Source organism: Melospiza georgiana, chromosome 20, assembly GCF_028018845.1.
Source record: "Melospiza georgiana isolate bMelGeo1 chromosome 20, bMelGeo1.pri, whole genome shotgun sequence".
Taxonomy (NCBI): Eukaryota; Metazoa; Chordata; class Aves; order Passeriformes; family Passerellidae; genus Melospiza; species Melospiza georgiana.
This window is the reverse complement of record NC_080449.1, coordinates 7,942,023-7,962,917: the sequence shown is the minus strand read 5'-3', so window position 1 is coordinate 7,962,917 and position 20,895 is coordinate 7,942,023. Positions and strand designations below refer to the sequence as shown.

At 49.3% G+C, this 20,895-nt stretch overlaps 1 protein-coding gene across 2 annotated transcripts; it reads right to left on the bottom strand.

The window, feature by feature from the left end:
* Window positions 1–1,526: 1,526 nt before the first annotated feature.
* USP20 (ubiquitin specific peptidase 20) lies at window positions 1,527–20,862 on the bottom strand. Of its 2 annotated transcripts, none has more exons than XM_058038162.1 (24): window positions 20,759–20,862; window positions 17,216–17,326; window positions 16,810–16,863; window positions 16,078–16,140; window positions 15,823–15,951; window positions 15,092–15,188; window positions 14,832–14,901; window positions 14,134–14,247; window positions 12,957–13,035; window positions 11,222–11,663; window positions 10,217–10,354; window positions 8,941–9,053; window positions 8,343–8,515; window positions 7,792–7,886; window positions 7,307–7,340; window positions 7,060–7,105; window positions 6,588–6,768; window positions 6,053–6,179; window positions 5,799–5,968; window positions 5,119–5,200; window positions 4,739–4,847; window positions 4,317–4,419; window positions 4,011–4,082; window positions 1,527–3,379 (listed from the first exon to the last, which is right to left on the bottom strand). In XM_058038162.1, exons 2-24 carry the CDS (start codon window positions 17,294–17,296, stop codon window positions 3,219–3,221), a joined length of 2,733 nt encoding a protein of 910 aa, XP_057894145.1. In that variant the 5' UTR covers window positions 17,297–17,326; window positions 20,759–20,862; the 3' UTR covers window positions 1,527–3,218. The 2 variants fall into 2 exon arrangements, with proteins under 2 accessions (XP_057894145.1, XP_057894144.1); XM_058038161.1 differs by lacking the exon at window positions 20,759–20,862 and adding an exon at window positions 20,265–20,367.
* Between the last annotated feature and the right edge of the window lie 33 nt (window positions 20,863–20,895).

The following is a 20,895-nucleotide window of genomic DNA, read 5'->3' as shown; positions in this document are numbered from 1 at the left end:
TGGGACTCTGGCTGAGATGTACAATTCCATTCTGGTGTGCAGGGTTGTGAATAATGTGTGTGTGTCTCTAGCTGAGAGAAAAGCCCCCAGCTCCTGGCCAGCTTCTCCATCACCCCTTGGTCCAGGTCACTGCAGAGAGCCCATCCAAGAGCCAAGATTTGCAGTTTTCCCGCTCAGTAGGTGACACCTGGTGGTCCTTTCATCTGACAAATAATCTAGAGACGATTTTTGTTTAATACAGTCAAGCTGCTACATTTCTTCAGCAGGGTTTCAGTTGTTCTTTGCCAGCACTAATTACCATCCCTGTCAGCTCAGGACAGATCAGGGCTGCTTGTGACAGGCCTTGGTCTTTGCTTTTGGGCAATAATGAATAGGAGGGGGTGTTCCTCTGGCTCTCACTTGCATTTATCTTTCACAGAATCAGCACTGCTGATTTAAAATAGAAAAGGCACAACCAAAGGGGTGGGGGAGAGCTGGGGGTGTAGAGCTGAGCAAAAAGGGGGAAGAAAATGAAATAAGGTTTTTGTGTGGAGTGTTTGTGTCACAGTTACAGCAGAGCAATGGCTCTGCTCCCAGGAACAGGGACACAAGAACTGAGCTGAGGGCAGGGAGCAGAAAATCTGACACTGAGGTTTGCTCCATCAGTCCCCACTGCATGAACAGTTCTTTCTGCTCCTCTTTTTTGCAATTAGCAAAGGAACCTGATAAAAAAGGGGGAAATGATTTGCAAAGTGAACTGATAAGAGATCAGCATTGGCTGTCTGAGGTGTGCTCAGAAGTGCCACAGTGGAGCTGGAGGAAAGCCAGGCTGCAGTTGGAGCTCGGGTGAAATCAGGATGCAGAACAAACCCTCCAGTCCTTGAGCAGGCAGAGCAAACCCAGAGCAGCCTGGAGCTGTTTGTGCACCCTGAGCAGTCCCTGAGGGCAGCTCTTGGTGTCTCTGGGAAGGTTTGGAGCTGTTCAGTTGCTCAGGTGAGAGATTTGTTTAAAAGATCCAAGTTTGGACAGCTGACTCCAAGCTGCTCAAGAACAAACTGCATGTTCTTATTACCCAGCTCCAGCTGAGGCTGCATCACTCACTTGGGCAGGGAATTCCTGCTGCTCCAGCCCCTGGGGCTGCTTCAGAAACTGTAAATTCCCAGTGCCAGAGCCTGGTGTTCCCTGGGAACAGGCTGCTGACTGTGTTACCAAGGGAGGGGAATGGACCTGCAGGGATATTTGGCCACAAAACAGTGACAGGAAACTCTTGGAGAATCCTGGAACAGCTCAATGAAACTTCAACTCCTTCCCTTGCAAGTTCCAGGATAATATTGTCCATGAGCTGCACATCCGGGCTTTCTGAGGCACTCTCAGGTGCAATGGGGTTAATGAAAGGTGGAGGGAGGTCTGAAGGGGTACAGGATGGTTTAGTGGCCTCAGGCTTATCCTGCTGAAGGATCTGTCCCCACACAGCCTCTGCTCAGTAGGAAGTTTGGATTTTATTTCACATTTAATTTTTTTTTAAATTTTTCTTCCTTCCCCACCCAGCTCCCTGAGCTGTCAGCCCCTCTCACCAGGCAAGGCAGGCCTTGTTGGATGCACATGAATTTATTGTACCACTTTGAGCACAAGGTCTAACACTGAAGCACAGGAGTGTCATTACAGGCTGTACAGCACCCTCTGAACACAGACAACACAGACATGCAGCCCTGCAGGCTCTGCAGCACAGCAGGGCTGCTGCACTGGGGAATAAAGACAGCTTGGAACAATGAGAATCTCAACAGTGGCTCATTCTCTGACCTCCCCTGGGGCCTGCCTGGGTCTAAACAAGCATCCCATGAACAGAACTGTCAAATTAACATGCTGAATCAATTATAGACAGTTTTTAGAGAAGTTGCTTTATGCAACAAATGCTTTATCTAAAACAAAATGAAAAAAAAAAGGAAAAAGAACCATGAAGGCCACATTTTTCTTCTCAAATTCTCCTGTCCTACCTCCTTCTATCTCTAAGTCAGCCTTTCCCTCCCTCCCACGTTTCCTGAGGAGCTCAGGAGGTCCCAGCTCCACTCAGGCCAGGCTTGGTGCTGTGGCATCACCCACACCATGAACAGTTTGGCTCCTCAGGCCCAGCTCTCCTCCATTAAACTGCTCTCAAAGCCTTGCAAAGATTCAACTCCTGCCTTGCTGCTAAATTAACAAAAAGGATGTTAAGAATGGCCCTGCTGAGAAAAGTGAAGTTTGGCCTTTTCTGCCCTCATTTCTGTCTTTGCTGCATTGGTGGCAGCAGATTTGGGAGCAAATGGATTCAGTGAGCCACTGCACACACAAAGGACATCTGGAATGAGCTCAGCACACAGGTGGGGCTTGTTTGCACAAAGAGCTCGTTCCTAAAAAGCTGCTTCACCATTCTGGGCCCCTCCCCAGCCCCAGGTGCCCCCTCTGGAGTGAACAAAGGGGCCCCTCCTCAGCTTCACCCCCTCAGGGAGTCAGACACAGGCTCAGGGCAGGGTCAGCCTGAGGAGGCTTTGGGAAGGAGGAGCCTTCCAGCCTTGTTGTCCAAAAATGTGCTGAACATAGGAGAGCAGACACAAGGAGAAAATAAAAATCTGCAGGACCGTGAAGGTGTGGGTTTGTGAGTGAAAGGAGAAGGGAAGAGCTTCTTTCCAAATTTCTTAGTTGACTGCAACTGAATTTGCAAGAATTCAATAAAGAGCAAAACTAGGAAGTTGTGACAGCACCACCAGCACAAAACCACAAGAGACTCTGTGGCTTTACTCAGACTCAAACCAGGTTTCTCTGCTTGCACCACTGCCTGCTGGAAACATAAATAATGTCTCATTATCTTTACATGTTTGAATTAAAAAGAGAAGTGCCAAAAGCAAAACCTGCAAAGGAGCAGAGCTCAGTGCACTGGGGCCAAGCTGGGAGTGCTGGTTTGGTGTAAGCAGAGGGAAGGGAGAGGGCTCAGCTCAGGACAAGCCTGTGACCGTGGCTGCAGCCAGAGGGGAGGTGCAGCTCTGTGCCAGCCTCTCCCAGCACCACCCCGCGCTCAGAGCCACGAGAGGAGGAGGAGGAGGAGGAGGAGGAGGAGGAGGAGGAGGAAGCCTGCCTGCCCCGGGAGTGCTGGGGGAGCTGTACACACCTCGAGTCCCAGCCCAGGGAGGATTTGGACCCCGCAGGACTCCCAGCCTCCGTCCCCCGCAGCGGTGCCAGTGCCGGCCCTGCCCCCTGTGCACACATCACACTGCTCGAGTCTCCGCCTCAATCTTCTGCTCCCCGTGGAGGTTCTCCAGCTCCTGCACCTGCGCCACGTTCTGTCTGATGGCGATCTCGGGCCCGCCCCCGTACAGGGTGCTTAAATAAACCCAGGTCTCCTCGGAGATCTGCCCGTAGTCAGCACCTGCAAGGGAAGCAGCACTCACCGGGGGCACAGCAGGGAAAGGTCAGGGCCCCACCACGCCAGCATTTCCCCAAAAACAGCTCCCCCCGAAGGCCCGGCCCAGGAGCAGGAGGAGACACCGGGGGTCCCTGCACACAGCCCCTGCAGTGCCCCCTCCTGCTGGAAGCACCAGGGTGTTCTCCATCAATCCATGGCCACAAGCACCACATCTCCACATCCTTTACATCCCTCCTCTTCCAAACCCTGCCTTTCCCATATAGAAATTGTTCCTAATATTCAATCTAAACCTTGCCAGGCACAACCTGAGCCTGTTTTAACTTTGGGAGCTGGACCACAGCAGATGCTGAGAGAAGACCACATCAAAAGCAACACAAGATCAAAGCTCCAGCACAAAGGGGAGTGGTGGAAGGGGCCTGGGGAGCAGCAAGGCAGGAGCTGGGGGTCTGCAGAACCAGTCAGCAGCAATCTGGGCATGCAGGAGCTGCCTGGCTCACTCAGAGAAGGGGCAGGGCAGAGTTGTCATCCTCTGCAACACCATCTTGCTCTGTGATTTCATTAAGCACAGCCAGACCCAGTGGAACAGTCTCCTTTACCTTTTAGCAGCACCTCAGGCAGCAAGCACCAGCCTTACCCTGCTTGACTTGCACGTGGCCACCTGGTTTTGTGAGGGCAATCTTGGTGTTGTCAATTGGTCCAGGGGGCTCTGTAGGAGAACAAACATGTCAAAAAACAGCTGATTTCCTTGCTGCCTCCAGATTCAGATGCTTTCCTAACTTCTCTAGGTCATTTTTGTCCTGCCCTGGAGACCTGCAGGCAGCCACAGTGGCTGGTGCCTGAACCTTGCCCAGCCAGGGGCAGTGCTCAGCCAAGACCCAGCAAATGGAGTCATTTCCATTCCCCCTGTGCCCCTGACAGACCCCCAGTGTCTGATCCTTACCATTGTCCTTGCCCTTGACAAAGGCCTCCCACTCCCGGAACCACTGCATGCTGATACAGTAGATGACACTTGGAGACTCCTCTGCCTGGAAAGCCTTGTTCAGCTGGGACAGCAGCAACAGAGAAACAGAAAGGATTTAGCCACTCCTGAGATCTTGGGGGGGCCTTCCATTATCTGTAAGGCCAGTTCTCCAGAAGAACCCCATGGAATTCCCTCCTCACCCCCTGTTCTGCTCACAGAGCAGGCACGAGACAAGGATGGTCTCACACTCTCTGTCTGCACAGCATTGCCCCTCTGCACTGGGGAAGCCCAGGCCAGGCTCCTGGCTGTGCTGCAGATCACATTCTGCAGAACAGGCATTTTCCAGGCCTGCACTCCCCAGCCCTGCCCTCTGCCTTGCTCCAGGTGCTTCCCAAGCCAACCTTGATGAAGGTGTCGATTTCGATCCTCCTGCGCTTGGCCAGGGCTTCGATCTCCACTTGGCAAATGGAGCACACGTACAGATGGTTCACAGCAGGGCCACCCCCAAACCTGGGCACAGGAGAGGCAGGGCAATGGAGAACTGCAGCAGAGTGGAAGCTCTTCCCAGCCCTGCATCCTACTGACAGGGATTTTTATACCATTTTTGGTGAGGAAGGTGCATCTGCAGCTGAGGGCACAGAGCTGCCCTTACTCAGCCATATTTTCCTCTTCTGGCTTATCTCTTGTTATCTTTTTGGGACAGGCACTGATACAGCTCATCCTGGCTTAGATCAGGACACTCTACAAATACTGGGAGAGAGAATGGAATGGCCATATTCACCTGTTGTAGAGATATTCCCACACATTCTGGGGCAGAATCACAACCAGGTCATCAATGTAATGGTATTTATTAGGAGGGATCCCTGTGGAGGAAAGGCAAGAGGAAGAATTAATCAGGGATCTCATTACTGCTGTGTACAACAGACACAGATAAGAAGGCAGATTTTCCATTCTGAGAACTCTGATTCCAGAATCTGCATTCTTTGCTAATGGAAGACAGTCAGAAGTTCATTAACTGTGGAGGTTTCTCAATCCACGGCCCTAATTTCTAATCAAGTGCTTCATTTCCAATTTAGAAGAGAGATTTACACTGAGGGCTCCCCAGCATGGCTGACGAAACAGCAGCAGAGTCAGTCAGATGTGCTATCAGCTCCCCTCTCCAAACAAACCCCGAGGGGCAGCCCTGCTGACAGGGTAACACAGATAAACCCTGCCCTATCTGCTTTCTACAGGTTTGTTTTTAAACACAGAGAACTGAAAACTGTTGTTTCCCAGCACTAAACATCCCCCCAGGCCTCCAACCAGCAGCACAAAGGGTAATTGTCTCATCCCTCCCTGAGCAGGCTGGAGTTTCTGCCAAAGAGATTCCCTCTGCAGCTTCCCCGAATCAGGATGGCAGCTGGAGCTTTTTCCTGCATTTGGAAGCATCAGAGGTGCTGCTCCCAGGCCCAGCAGCCTTACCTCCATGGGAGCACAGAAAGGTGTGGTTGGTGATGGGCCCAGGCTCAGCAAAGGTGTTGAATTTATTGAGCCACTCTCGAGAGATGTAGAACTGGAGCAAACTGTGCTCCTTCATGCTGGCCAGGGACACAACCTTCTGACGCTCTCTCACAGCCTCCTCACTGCTTTTCCTGGAGCAGGGAGAGGAGAACTCCATGTGGGAAATGCATTTACAGGTGCTCTGTGCCCAGGAAGGGGCTGAGGGCACAGCTCACCTGTAGAACAGCACGTAGGCTTCTGCATTCTGCACCACGGTCTCGTGCACCTCGGTGACGTACTGGTCATCGAACTCGTACCACTGGCCATTGATCACGTTCTGGCAGTAGGCAATGTAGTGCCCACCTGCAACAGAGCACAGCACTGCTGGGATCTGCTCTGCAGACAGAAGGCAGGCCTGGGATAATGGCAGCAGCACAAACAGGATTAGCTGCTGGCACAGAGCAGAGAGAGAGAGAAAAAGAAAAGGGTAATTCCTGTTCAGGCAAGCTTTGCTGGAGCAGCAGAGCCTGGCACTGTCACCCTGATTTGCCTTCCTTGGAAGAGCCTCTCAGCGAGACTGAACAGTGGGAAAGGGTTTGAGCCAAGCCTGTGGGGAGGCTGAAAGAGCTGCAGGGGATCTGTCAGGAGCTGCTCAGTTCACTTTCCAAAGGGCAGAGGCTGAGAATGGAGGGGGTCTCAGGAGGTGCTGGCTACTCCTGACCACCCTCCTGCTTCACTCCCACCCTGCTCCTCTCCCAGACAGGGACTCACTGCCAGCCGTGCCGTGGTGACAGATGACAGACAGGAGGTCGTAGGTGGTGATTTGGGACACACACTCCTTGGCCAGGAAGGGTCTCAGGTCCAGCCCCTCCAGGGGGAAGGAGACGTGGCTGTTGATCTTGAAGGAATACATCACCTCGTGCCGGAACCGCTTCAGGTGGATGCAAAGGATCTAAAGGACCAAGGACAGAGGACACCAAAGGGCAGTTTTGCCATGGCAGCTCTGGGAGCACAGCACATCTCTGTGTGTCTGATCCTTGCAGGAGTTCTTTGCCTGTTTCTCATGAATCCTGCTGGCTCAGGAGACTTAGACTGAGCTTAGACTGAGAAAGCCTCTTCTTATCTAAATACAGATTTGATATTTTTGCCACCAAAAACCCTGCTGATTTTATTCTACCTCTGGCCTCCTGACCTCCTCAGTGGCTGCTAGAAGAGAATTAGGAAACAAGGTGCCTTTACCCACCTCTGGGAGGCGCAGGACTTTGCAGTACTTTACTCCATTCCGCAGCCTGAGGGAGGAAAAGAAACGAGCTGAGCTGTGAGGACTCTCTAGAGCAAAGGCATAGCTGGGTCTTGCTCCCTTTGGAATCCAAGACAAATCCTGAATTCCAGCAGAATTGTCCAGGCAGAAGACACAGCAAAATATCTGACAGCAGTACAGAGAAATAAAACTCCAGACATGGAGCACAAAACAGATAATGCCAACTTACTTCTTGCACCGTTCACAGCTGTACATGTTGTCCCCTGTAGAGAGAGAAGAGCCATTATGCAGCTGCTCAGAGCACACAAGGCTGACACAGCTACCTTTCCAGACAGTGCAGAGAAAGCAGATTAAGAGCCTTTTGGGCAGGCCAGGGATGAGAAAAGATCAAAACAACTTCTGTCAATAAGTGTGGGCAAGAAAGGGATGCAGCCAATTAGCAGGAAGGATGAGAAAGTGAAGAAACTGAGGAGCCACAGCACTCAACCAACCCACAGCTCTGCCTGCTCCTCACTGAGGACACTCTCACCCAGATTTCCCACCCCTGAGCAGGTAGAAAAGTTCCCTCCTGCTCAGAGATGCTGAGCTGCAAACTTTTGGCATTGCCAGTCTCTAATGACACACAAGACAGGATTTCTAGGAGATTTAATCTGCCTTTGAAATACTTAAGGAATGCTCCTCCATGCTGTCAGACCCCCACAGAAAAAAACTCACCCTTCAACTCATCTGCTGCAAAAAAGGCAGCAAGGCAATCCTCCAGGGTCACCACAGGACCCCAAAACCAGCTAGGGATACAGGACACCACAAATCTGCAGAGGAAAGGGGTTAAGAGTTATAAACAAAACAGCTGAATGCTTTGGCACACAAAACCCCAAGTGGATGATAAATTTCCTTCTAGCTGTAGGTCCTAAGCTCATCCCACATCCCAGAGGAGCAGAGAAAGCACAGCTGCTCTCAGCTGATGTTCCTACTCAAACTGGAAATTATTTGGAAAACTACACCAGGAACTAATTTGCTCTGGAGGGCAGTTCTGAGGCAGCAGTGAGGGGTGATCAGCTGCACAAGAGCTCTCAAGGTGTGTGACAGATCCAGAGGAGCAGTGACAACTGCTCCCCATGAAAAGGCTCAAAGCCCTGTGAGGTGCCACACACTCCAAGGAAAGGCTCCAGGTGACATCCCAGTGTTAACAGCACTGGTTAGGGACAGCTGCTTCCAGCACTGCAGGGCAAAGCCCAGAGAACAGAGGTGCTGCAGAGGGAACACACCTGCGGATGTACTCCATGATGAAAGCAATCCAGCCCTGTGAGGCATAGCTGTCCCCACATGCTCCTGTCTTGGCTGGCACATTTTGGTAGATGGCAGAGTGCAGCTTGGCCAAGTCCTCCTTCCCTGGGATTGGGAGTGACAGGTCCTGGAACGTCTCCACTGTTGTAGAAACCTGGAAATACCCAAGAGGAACAGGTCAGGGTTTCCCATGTGTGTAATGGAGCTGGCACCTGACCTTCATCACCTTTTATCACTGCTTGGATTTAGTCTAGGCTAGAAACCTGATCTGGCAGCAGGAGCAACTCAGTGTGGCTAATTATTCTTCCCTGCTGTCAGCACTGACTTCTGTCATGGGCTTTGTAGCACTGGACTCAGTTTCCTGATGTGAATGTGATACTGCTGGGTCAACTCAATAACACAGATCAGCAAACACAGAAACACATCTCCTTGGCATGGCAGATTCTCACCCCTCCCCTGCCACCACCTATGGCCACATTAGCTGCATCCTACAGGGTTTCAAAGAGCAGCACCATTCCCCAGAGAGAGATCTACAAGCCCAAAGCCTGTGCTGGTGACTGGGAGGCCCAGAACACTCACTCTGTCACAGGTGAGGCACTGCACCAGGCTGAGGATGGAGCCGTCGAAGATGTCGGAAATCACACTGCGGTACCGGAGCTCCTTCTTCTTTTTGCCAGAGGCCTGCATCTGGGCTGGAGAACAGGGAATGGCCCTCTCAGTCTCCACAGAGTCACACAACCATGAAAGAACACAGGACAAGCATTGTCCTCATGTTCAGATCCCATCCCAGGGACATGGCGAGGCAAAGTGTGAAGAGACATGAAGGACTCTGCTGCTCCATGGGAGAGGAAGCCAAGTGAACCAGTTGGCTCTCAGGAGGCAGAAATTGTTGTACTGGAACTCCTCTTTCCAGCCTTTTACATGTTTAGAAGCCCAGCCCTGCCACAGACAGCCCCTGGTTTTCTGAGGTCTTGTGACACTTTGCTCCAAGCTTTGCATTTCTCTTCCTCTCCCCCTCTGCCTCTGCACTTTGTCCATTTTTTTTCCCCTCTGACATTTACCACGTGTTCCCCAAGTGTCTCACACTGGAGAGGACTCTCCACAGCAGGGACTGGCCAAATGCAAGGTTTTGTATAACAACAAACCCATCCCCACACACACGTGCAGGCAGACAGAGTGGTTTTCATGCAGCCAGAACATCTGCAGCTGTGCTGACCTCAGCCAAAGGGATGAATAAAGAATGTCCTCATGCAGCAGCTGGAGGGACAGTGGTACAAGCACAAGCCATTGTGTTTGCAGACTGTGCAGCACTGATGGATTTTGATTTGCAATTTGCTCTGGGATGAAGGGACCAGTTTGATAACAACACAAGCCAGGCTCTATTCTGCAGCCTGACAGGCTCCCAGCACTGCAGGGACATCTGCAGCCCTAATTCCATTCCTGTGAGCCCAAGATGTCCAAGAGGCAGGAAGTTCTGTCAGTAACAGCATCTTACAGCTCTCTGGCCTCCATGCCATGAAATTCAAGTCTGGCAAACAAATGTTTATGTATTTCCACACTCCCCTAAAGGGACAGAGCCTGTGCCTGGGATTTGAGAGCCATTTTATTAACGACAAACACAGTACACAGATGCAGACATGGATCATTTCAGGCTCCACACTAGAACATCACTGTGCCCAGAGCTTGACTTTATCTGCAGGTTTACTGCAGTCTTTGCCAAACACTATTTTAGAACACCCTGACGTCCAGGGGAACCAGCACTTACATCTGTTAATCAAGAATCATGATGGATTCTTTCTCTTCCCTCCTCTACATGCTCCCCCCTTTGCATCCCAGCAATCCCTCTTTGCCCTACCTTTCTTGAGTATGTAGGAAGGTCCAAGCCTGGCAGGACTGGAGCGGGGAGGAGAGCTGGACAGCTTGGAGTGCATCTCATGATGGACTGGGCTGCAGGGGCGCGAGGAGCAGCGCACATAGGCATCATTGTCAGGTTCTGTTTGGGAAAAGGGCACTGCTGAAAATCCCAGCTATGAAAGGCAACTCCACTGCAGTCTGTGTCAGTCTAGCTCTGTGTTCCAGCACAGAATCTTTCTCAAAGGCACAGTGCAGTGTCCATTAACTGTGCTGCTTGCACAGGCTGGCAGACACAGCTCCCTCAGCCACAGGAGAGAGTGCATACGGAGCTGTACCTAACAGCTAATAATTACATACTAAAAATCCCCAGAAAACAACCTGCCATTTTTTCACACTTATGACTAATTAGATTTTGCAGCTTGCTCCTGTAGCCCTAAACCACACAGACAGCATTGCTGCCTTCAGTGCCAGCTGGCAGAGTAAGACTCTTACATAAAGAAGCGTTGAAAGATCGGATATGTTCAGCTTGAGGTGACTCCACAATGCTGCTCTTTTCTTTTCCCTGAGACACAGAAATGCTCACACTGCCTCTCCCTTTTCTCTCCCCAAAGTCCACAGTCCAACATTAGCAAATACCTTCTGCCATGCCTTTTCCACAGTTAGTATTTCCTTAGACCAGTGTATCAAATAAAGAGATGCACACATACCCAACCTTTTTTCTTAAAAGGCATCAATACAGTGCAGGCTTGGCAGAGGCAGCTCTCACTGCTGTGCCTTTACTCAGCTCACAGCCTAGCTAAGCACCTCTCTGGCTCACTAAGTACACTTCCTTACAGAAGCAATTGTGCACAAAGGCAGGGACTGAGGAAAACCTTGGATGCAAAATCTTTTGAAACACAGAGAAGGAACAATCACACTATGTGTTTGCCACTGCACTACACCACAGTGCCTGAGGAGGATGGTAACACATCTTCCTGGAAATATCCCAACAGAAAGAGGGGTATACCTGGTGTCCTACATGGGCTGGCAGGGCAGGGAGCTGGCAGCATCTCAGGTGAGGCTCTGCCATCCACTGGCATCATTGTAGTATCAACATCTGCATCCTCATCCACCTGCTCCGAGTTGCTGCGCCGATGGCCGCACGAGAACTTCCTGTCCTTCATCCTCTCTTTCTCTGAGATCCCTCTCCCTGCTTCATCCTGGATCAGCAGCTCTGTCTCTGCCAGGGAGCTGCTGCCCATGCTCCCTGACGTCCGACTCTGGCCCTCTCCCTCACCCCTGTCACTGCTGGAGTCACAGGAGAGGAACTCGTCCTCTGAAGGGCTTCGGTCGCCCTCGCGCTTCTCCTCCTGCTCGCTGCTGTCCAGGTCCCTCGACTCTGCCACGATGGGTTCCTTCAGCTCCTCGTGGAGCTGATCCATCAGGCAGCGCAGGAACTCCTGTGTGTCCTGAAAACCAGGATTCCATGTCAGTACCCAGCCAGAAATGGGGCAAAAGGGGAGATGGGTCCATGCACAGCTGATTCCAAGAGTGCCCACAAAGCTGAGCCTGCTCTGCAGCACACAGACCCAGCTGAGCAGGCCATGCACCAAAGGGCCTGACTGTTACAGAAATGCTTTAACTCCTACACAATTAAAGGCCTAATTTTTTATCTGAATACCTTCAGCTGAAAGACTTTGAAAAGATAGAGAGCAGCTTTGGAAGGCAAATCAGGAGCACATTTATCAGGGTTTGACACGGATAATAGGGGAAAAGCAAGGAGAAACCTGATGAAAACAGCAGGCCCTGGAGGACAGCCTCTTTCCCACAAACACATCTTAGGAACACTGACTTCTGCTCATGGCAAGCCACCTCTTAGGGCAGATTAAAATCTTTAATAAACAGGGAGAGGAACCAGAAACTCAAAGCTGTACAGTCTAGCTGCAAGCTCCTACATTCATAATACATGGTAAAAGAGCTGATACTTTGGCTTCAAAGGAGCTGCTGGAAAGCAAGCTGGTATTTTGACAACTGCAGAAAGTTAATTACGACCTTTCAGTTGTTTTATGAAGTTTGGCTTTTAGCCTGCCCTGCCTACCTTTCAAATTTATCTCTTCAGATCAGAGTTTTCCAATCCAACGTATTTCACATCAAAGACAAACAGAGAAGTTCTTTCATTAATCATTATTTTCATTCTTTGTTTTGATTTCTTGTCACTATCACAGTTTTGATGCACTGTCACTTCTCTAGTAAATTTTCTAATCATAGTGTGTTGTTTACATTTTGTCATAAAGAACAAACAGAAGAGCTACACTGATAAAGACTTCAAAAGAAAAAAAAAGGATACTACCTTTAAATAAGACTTAGTTTTGCTGTAATTCCCCAGAAAAAGAATATAGGACATTCATATCTTTGAATTTTTAGTGCAGATTTATCCAGGTTCTTCAGCTCTGACATGAATAAATAATACCAAACTCCCATAGAGCAGATATCAGCAGATCTCAAAGCTATTTATAAAGGATTTGACCACCATCATTTCAGAGGTGAGCAAGCTGACACAAGGAAATGAACTGATTTGGTACCAACAAGCCAGAGGAAAGCCTGGAAGAGAATCCAGGTCTCCTAAATGCTCTTTAAGATCACTGATATTGACAAAGAAAGGCCATGACTCCCAAGCTCTTCCTTCTAAACACCAGCACCACCACTGCAAGAATGAAATTCTCTGGTTTTGGGATAATGACATGGGTTTTTTCAGCCCCCACCTGCTGTGCATAGCCTCGGAACATGGGATTGACAAGCTTGATTCCATGGGAGAGACTGCTTGGAACAACATAACTCGGGCTGCTCAGACATGGAAAAAGAAAAAAGAAAGAGTCAGTTTGCATATTGGGCTTGGGGCCAGTTTGTCTAACAGGCCATAACAGAGGGTGTGGTGTGTAGTTAAAGAGGCCAAAAGATAATTATGCACCTGCAAAGCCTGAGCAGAGATTTCTGCATGATCTGGGTGACAAACACACCAAGAGACAGAAACACCTTGCAGCCATTTCAGTCTGTCTTTCCAGAGACCCTTCCCCAAAACACATTTCACTTCCAGCTCTATCACATTTTGAGTGTGGGAAGTGATTCTTTCCAGAGCAGAGTTTAGCAATTAGTGACTTTGTTTGATTTTCCAGCACCATGTTTGTCTCAAAATCTGGGCAGGCTGATCACCCAGTAAATGAGATCAATTCAGTCAATGTTAGAATGACATGATATTGCTTCAAAGCCTGCAGCCTCCTCCCCTACAAAGACACAGTTCACCTTGCTCCATATCTTACTTATTCCTTGTTAATAATGAACTTGAGGCAAACATGCAATGCCATTTAAATTCCTGTTTTGCTGGGGTTTATTTATTGCACAGAGCAGACATCTTCAGATTTAAACAGAGCTACATCATTTTGCACTGTCCTTTGAACAGGTCTAGAATTTGAACCAATAGCAAACCAAAATGTCACCTGCATTTTCCACTCTATTTAGTAAAAATCTCTGAATCACTTTTTTCATCCAAATTTTTTCATCAATTTCTTTGCTAATCAAGAGCAGTGCAATTAAGTGCTGGCCACTGAAGTCCATAGCCTCAAGTATTCCCTTACTCAATCATTTTTTATTCATTGCCAACAGTGACATTATATTTTTAAAAACTCTTCCTTTTAAAAAATTGTAATATTAAGAATTAGTTATTTTCACTGACATCAATGTGCCCATTTCATCACCATCAGCAGGAGATGGGATCTCCTGGATCCCAGGGAATTCTCACATCCCCATCCACACAGGGGGTTAAATCACTGCCTCAGACAATGCCCTGGTCCCTGAGGATCAGATTTCCTCTCTGCCATGCCAGAGCTCAGAACTAACACACCTCTGAAAGCTGGCCAGGGTAGATCAGGGGTCACCACTCACCGTTTCTTGTGCCAAACCTCAGACACCAACTTCTGGTAACTTTTGCACAGGGCAGGTTTCTTATCTGTACGGACCAGTCCACCACATTCCAGGAAAAACTGTGTCAGAGGTGGGCTACAAGAGAAGGAAAAGGAGAAGGATTCAGGCCACAGAAATTTTTACTCTGCTGCTATTTATTTATCAAAACTTCATGCAGGCCTTATCAAAAGCATGCTTTAAATACTGATTTTAAACCAAGGGAAGAAGTGATTCCAGATGCAGATGTGATCCTCACTTGGATCAAATGAAAAAGGCTGATCTGAACCTGCTCTCAGTACAGAAAAGGTCCTGGAATTGAGTTTCAGCAGGATGGCTAGAGAATATTTTAGGATATAGGTTATTGGAATGACATCAGTGGGAATGATAATAAAGAGATATGACATGGTTTTCTCTGGGATAAATAATTTCTGTTGCAACAGAAATGATGAAATTTTACTTCAAGCATTCATCTAAACATGAGTCTTGTACATAGCCACAAGCTGGCTGGTTCCTAAATTTCCTACTGTAACACTTCTGTTACCCTAAAAAACCACTATTTTTTTCTGTCCCCAGACTGGCTGATCTCTCTTTGCAAGACTCATGAAGGTTTCAGATCAGAGGTGACACTTTTGGTATTTAGTGAAGTCAGTTGTGACAACACTGAAAGCCCTAATGCCTACCAGTTTGAGAGAGCCTGAAGTGCTGCATTCATGTAGCAGGAGTTCCCAAGATTTTTCATTCCAGTAAGGCCTAAAGCACAAACAAGAGAGGGATGAATCACTTTCAAGATGTGCTGCTTTCTATATTCCTCCCCAAGGAGAGGGAATCCAGCCCTTTCTAGGCAGTCTCCACATTCTGCTGCCAGGAACCCTCTCAGTGCAGTTCCTACAGACTGCAGAGCTGCCCTGCCAGCTCTTTCATCAGCTCAATGCAAAGTTACCTCTTGGTTTCAAATCATCATCCTCTGATTCAGATTCGCCTTCATCAGCCACTGCAATGGGAACAGCTTTCAGAGGGTGAGCAGGCAAAGGAGAATCCTAGATTAAAGACAGAGAAATAACTATCAGTCACAGGCCTGCTTTGAAAGATGAGCTGTGAGAGATATTATCTCACATATAAATCAAGTCAGCCTCCAAGAAAAGCAGAAGGAGAAGGAAGAACAGGCTGCACTGTCTAGCCTTCTCTCTGAGGCAGCAGGGAGTGGAAATAGTGCCATTACTGCTCCCAGTACACGTGATAAGAAACATCAGGAATGAGCAGCAGTGTCACAAGTACATTGTGTTTCTGGTCTGACAGCTGAAATTTCTATGGGCCATGCATTGGAAATGAAAACGTGACAGACAGGTTCTTCTCACATGCAGATACCCCACTGGAAATGTTAAAAATTAAGTCAGAATGGATATTCAAGTCATAGAATTATAGCATCATAAATTATTTGGGTTGGAAGGGACCATAAAACTCATCTAGTTCCCACCCCTAAATCATTTGTCTTTTTGCTGGGACACCCTGTAATTCAGGGCTAGTGTCCCCTGGCTACAGGCAGCCACTGTCAGTGAAGGTGTCCCCACCACAGCAAACACTGCACCATGGCAGGAACCACTTGGATAATTTTACACCAGGCAAACAAAAGCTGGCCAGGCTCCCAGCCCTGCCCCTGTGCCCCAGACCCACCTGCTCAGGGAACTTGCTGGGGGGTGAGGGGGGCTGGGCCAGGCGCTGCTCCAGGAACACTTCCCTCTCACAGGCATAGCACCACACACGGAACGTGGTCAGGTTCACTGTCAGGTTGTGCTTCTTGGCCTGCAAATCAAAATGAAACAACAGATCTCCTCTGACAGCTGGCCTGAGCTGGAGTACAGGACTACCAGGGCATGGAACAGGGAAAATTTAATTCTGTTTAAATGTAGGGAACAGAGAAAAGCTCACCTGTGCATGAAGTGTGCTGTGGTCAGCAAAGGATTCCCCACAACCAACATAAGGACAGCCAATCTAGAGATGGGAAAGAGCCAAAGCACAATGGGCACATCATGTCAGACTCTTTAGAAAACAGTCTGTAACTCCAGTCCCAGCAGCAGCAATTTCAGAATTATCTTCCTGGTTTTCTAACCTGTTTTTTTTATTCAGGGCCCACAACAAGATGGAAATTTAGAAGTGATGGAAATTTAGAAGTGATTTAAGAAAGAAAACCTGGAATCAGGTTTGCACCCATGCAAAATCTCTGTTCCAAGGCCATTGCTCCAACAGGGATTCTCATCTGAGCAGCCCCAAGCCTGGGCATTCCAGTGTAAAAATAAACAGTCCCTGCCTGCCCCAGTGTCCCATGGATTCCCTCCCTCCTCACTTCCAAGGTGTCACCTGCAGCCTCTCCACAGGTGCCAGCAGAGGCAACACCCAGACAACAACCAGCACTGGGGAATTTATCATCTCCTACTGGGAATAGCAAGGACAGTCCCCTAAAGGGAGTGAACAGTTACATCTTGTCAGATTGTGACAGTGTTACCCTTTCAATGTTACTGGAGAGTTTCCTCTTTGGAATCCATCAAGAACCAGTGCACAGTTCTACTGTGAGCCCCTTTTTTGCTCCCCACTATTTTTTCAGTACAAATGCTATTTGAGTGAGGCCCCACTACATCATGCACACAAACAAGCCATTGTTACCTGAAGACAAGCCCAGAGGTTTGGTCCCACAGCTCCACAGGACTGACAAGTTCCCTGTGTATTGATGATAAAAGAAAGCTTGTTGTTTGGTTTGGTTTTTAAGTAACCAAGTCCTTAAAGAGTAAGAAACCTCTATAAAACAGCCAACCTTCAGCTCATAGTATTTCATCCCTTTCACCACACTTCCAATCAAATACACACTTGCACCACTTTAGCTAAGTGACACATTCAAGCAGGATAAAATGATGGTGAGAAATTTGTGGGGTGATTTATGGGACATGTGGGTACATCAGTGGGGGAAGGAGAGTTTCCCTCTGGAGATAGGCAGGGTCTTCTTCAAAATGCAAACATGCAAATCCATGCACAACAGCTAAAAGGGAAAGAACTGGGAGCCACAACCCTGTACCTTGGATTTGAGCAGCAGATCATCCGTGGTCACCTCTCCTATGGAATCCAGGTGGGGACAGATGTCCCTTGTGTCCCCCATTTTCACCAACACTCATGTGAGGAGGGTTTCCTAGGACAAAAAGGATGGCTCCTTTCACTTCAGGTCAGACTGTAAGAAGATACCTGGGCATGTTTTGCATATTAGAGTTCCATATCTATCTTTAAGGTTCAGAGATTGGAAAAAATCTGGCACAGTCTGGCCCCACTGCTGAGTGGCTGCACTGTGTTATTGTAGGGAAGGAGCAAAGCCATGGAGAGGAGAGAGAAACAAGTAAAGCTAATAATCCATATCATGGAATGTGCCTTCAGAAATGCTGGGAGGTGCTCAGCACACAGGCACAGCTTCAGCTGCAAAGATACAAATCTAATTAGCTCATTTGCATGAAACCCTGATGAAAAGTGAAAGGTGCTGCAGCCCATGACCAGCCCTCAGCCTGTGGTGTCTGGGAGCTTCATGCACCCAACTGTGCTGATCTGAATCTAACATTTCCTTGTTACACTTCTTCATCAAACATTAAAAATATGATTAGTTCTAAATGAAGCTGGGCAAGAGGGAAATAGACTTAAATGAACTGTAACACCGATAAGCAGGCTCCAGTCTCTGAGGAATTTACCATTTCATGGGCAGATTTTTAACAGTATGAGCCACAGAACTCAAAGTCTGTACAAAACATAACAAAACACTGTTCCACCCAGCTCATACATCCAAGCACCACAAGAACAGATGATTTCATAGCTTATGAACACAATAAACACTTTTATGGTGGTCCATGGATATATAAAAGATTTCAAATATGTCTCAGTAATATGCAGCTATAAAAAAATGAAGAGAGTTTGTGCTTTTTAAGCATAGTTTAAATAACCTTGCTCATGGCTGTTAAAAAAGTAGAAAAGAAGATAAGTGATATTAATAGCACAGACAAGGATCCAAAATATTACAGTTGGCTGGAAATGAAGCAGATGTGAAGAGCCCACATCATTTCAACAAAGAAGTGGAAAAATCTGATGAACTCAATGTTAATGACTCCAGCAGCCACATGGCTGCTACACTCTGCTTTTTTTTCACATTTTGAGGACATTTGAAACAATTCCCAGTGTTATCTGGTCTGAATCACTGACAGGAGGGAGAAAAGAAAAGAAAGATTATAAATGAGTAGGCCATATCAGTAACACTTATCTTGGGAGTGGAAAGCTTGCCTAGCACCTTGTCTTGGCAGAAGATAAACCTCAAGGCTAATTTTACTCTGTTTTCTCAGCACTCTTTAGAACTCAGTAAACTGATGGGAGGAGCAAAGGGAGAAGAAATCATATGTGTATGGTGGAAAACACCACAGGGGTGCTGACCTGGATCTCAGTAACTCCTCAAGAAAAGCTTAACAAACAACAGAGCAATTTCATGCAGTTTCACAGAGAAGGAACATAGCACCGTGTAACAGATATTGATTGAAAATACAAATAACAAGAGCACAGCAGCTTTGACTAACACATAAAACTGGGACATTTCAGGCTCTGAGTTCCTTCACCAGAACAGACCCCTTTCCCCAAATGCATCAGCTAGTCCAATTAAAAAAGAAAAATCAATGCTACATTTGCTATTTCAGCATCCTTGATTTCTTATCTCTCTCCCAGATGTTCCCCAGAAAATTTAATGAACAAAATACTGTTTTAAAATGAATTCCAGACCTCATCTTCACCAGCTTAAACTAACTGGGAACTCGTTTTGAAGCACTTTGTTAAGCAGTCTTTTGGATTTGGATGGTTTCAGTGCATTCTGTGGGACCACTCCTCTCCTCAAAATCAAAACCAAGTCTTTAGACTGGGGTGCTGATCTTCCCACACAGTGCTTCCCTGTCTGAACAATGCAGGGAAAACCTCATTTTTGCCTCTCAGCCCTGACCACACACACCAGAATAAGGTTTGTGACTGTTCAGAAGGAGATATTCAACTTCTGCCTTCCCACGACTCTGCCCTAAGAGCTACAGCTGGCACACACAGCTCTAATTCTGCTCAGGAAATCAGGAATTTCATAAAAGCACTGCCAGAGAGCTGAACCATGCTTGTCAAAATGTTCTGTGTGTGATGGGAAAAGAAGTTACCCTACAACAAGTCCTTCAGCCTGCCTTTCTCAGGCACCGCTGAGGGAGGACAGTACACGAACATGTCAGAACAGCTCCTCCGTAACTGCAACCTACTTTCAGTCTTCAGCTGCTGCCAAACCCAGCCTCTCTGCCTGCCTTCCACAGGAACACATTTCTAGGTTTTTGCTGGTTGTTTTTTTTTTTTTCTTAAAACAACTGTGTGGTTTCGTACCAAAACTAGAGCCAGCTGTCAAGAGTTTCACATCCATGCAGGCTGACATTCTTCGGAGCAACTGCACAAATAAAAGAAATCTTTGCATTGTTCAGCTACAAAACAACTACCAGGTCTGGTCTTGCATAACCTACCAAGGAAAGAAGTATCTGCAGTTGTGCTCCGAGACATTTTCTACTTGAGATACTGAAGAAAGAAATATTTACCGAACTGCCCTAGTGACAAGGCAGGAGCAGAAAGCAGGTGCTGCTGGCTCACAGCTGCATCAGGTATGGGAAAACCAGGAGGTTTCTGTGCACCACGCAAAGGAGAGCAGGTCCGAACACTGATTTATTGTGGGAGGTCACAACATGACTCACCTAGAGATTTAGCTCTCAGACAAAAACCACCTGCAGGAAATCCCCCCTTGCCCGCTATGTCACTCCTCAAACACAGCGGACCCCCACAATCCAAGTCCCCTCCTGACAGACGCTACAGCTGCCGGACACGAGCGAGGCTGACCAGAAACAGCCCAAAGCAGCACGGTCCCGCTCCCGGGGCCGGCAGCAGCCCCTGGGGGTGCAGGGCCGCCCCCAGGCCGGGGCACGGCAGGATCGGGGCCGGAGCCCCCGCGCTCGCTGCTGCTGCATCATCCCCGGCGCGGCCCGGCCGCCCTCCCCGCGCACGGCCCCGCCGCCCCGGCCGCGGCCCTCGCTCACCTGCGGGATGCCCGGGGCGTTGCCACCCCCGCCCCAGGCCGGGCCGCCGGGAAGGGCCGCGGGCCCCGAGCGGAGCGGGGAAGCGGCGGAGGAGCGGCGGGTGCCGCGCAGGCCGGGGGAGGAGCGGGGGCCGGGCCCGGCGGGGCGGGGCGGGGCGGGGAGGGACCGAGCGGGGGAGGCGGTGGCGGCGCCGACCCCGCGGGGTCCCAGGGTCGGGCCCAAGGCCGAGGGCTCCCCAAGGAGTCGGGGCTCTGCCCCAGAGCCGCTGCTAGAGGGGCGAGCCCCGGCTCGTTCGGCCGGGGACCCAACAGTGCGGCTCAGTGCCTGGGCCAGCGGGGAGCAGCCGGGTGATGGAGCCGCGTCCCGCCCCGAGGGCTGGGCTGCAAACCCGGGTGTGGGACCCACGCTCTCCACGGCGGCCCTGACAGGCACCGGCCACCGGCGGCGGCTGCGCTGCCGGGACTGCGAGAAACGGAACGAGCCTCGTGACTTACACGAGGTGTTCCCAGAAATGACCGTGCGTGGCCCGGGGTGAGGGGGGTGGTACGAGGGCTCCCGGCCCGGTCCGGGCGGGCACGGAGCGCTCTGGGCCCCACTGGCGGCTCCTGCCCGGCCGAGGTGCGGGCACAGG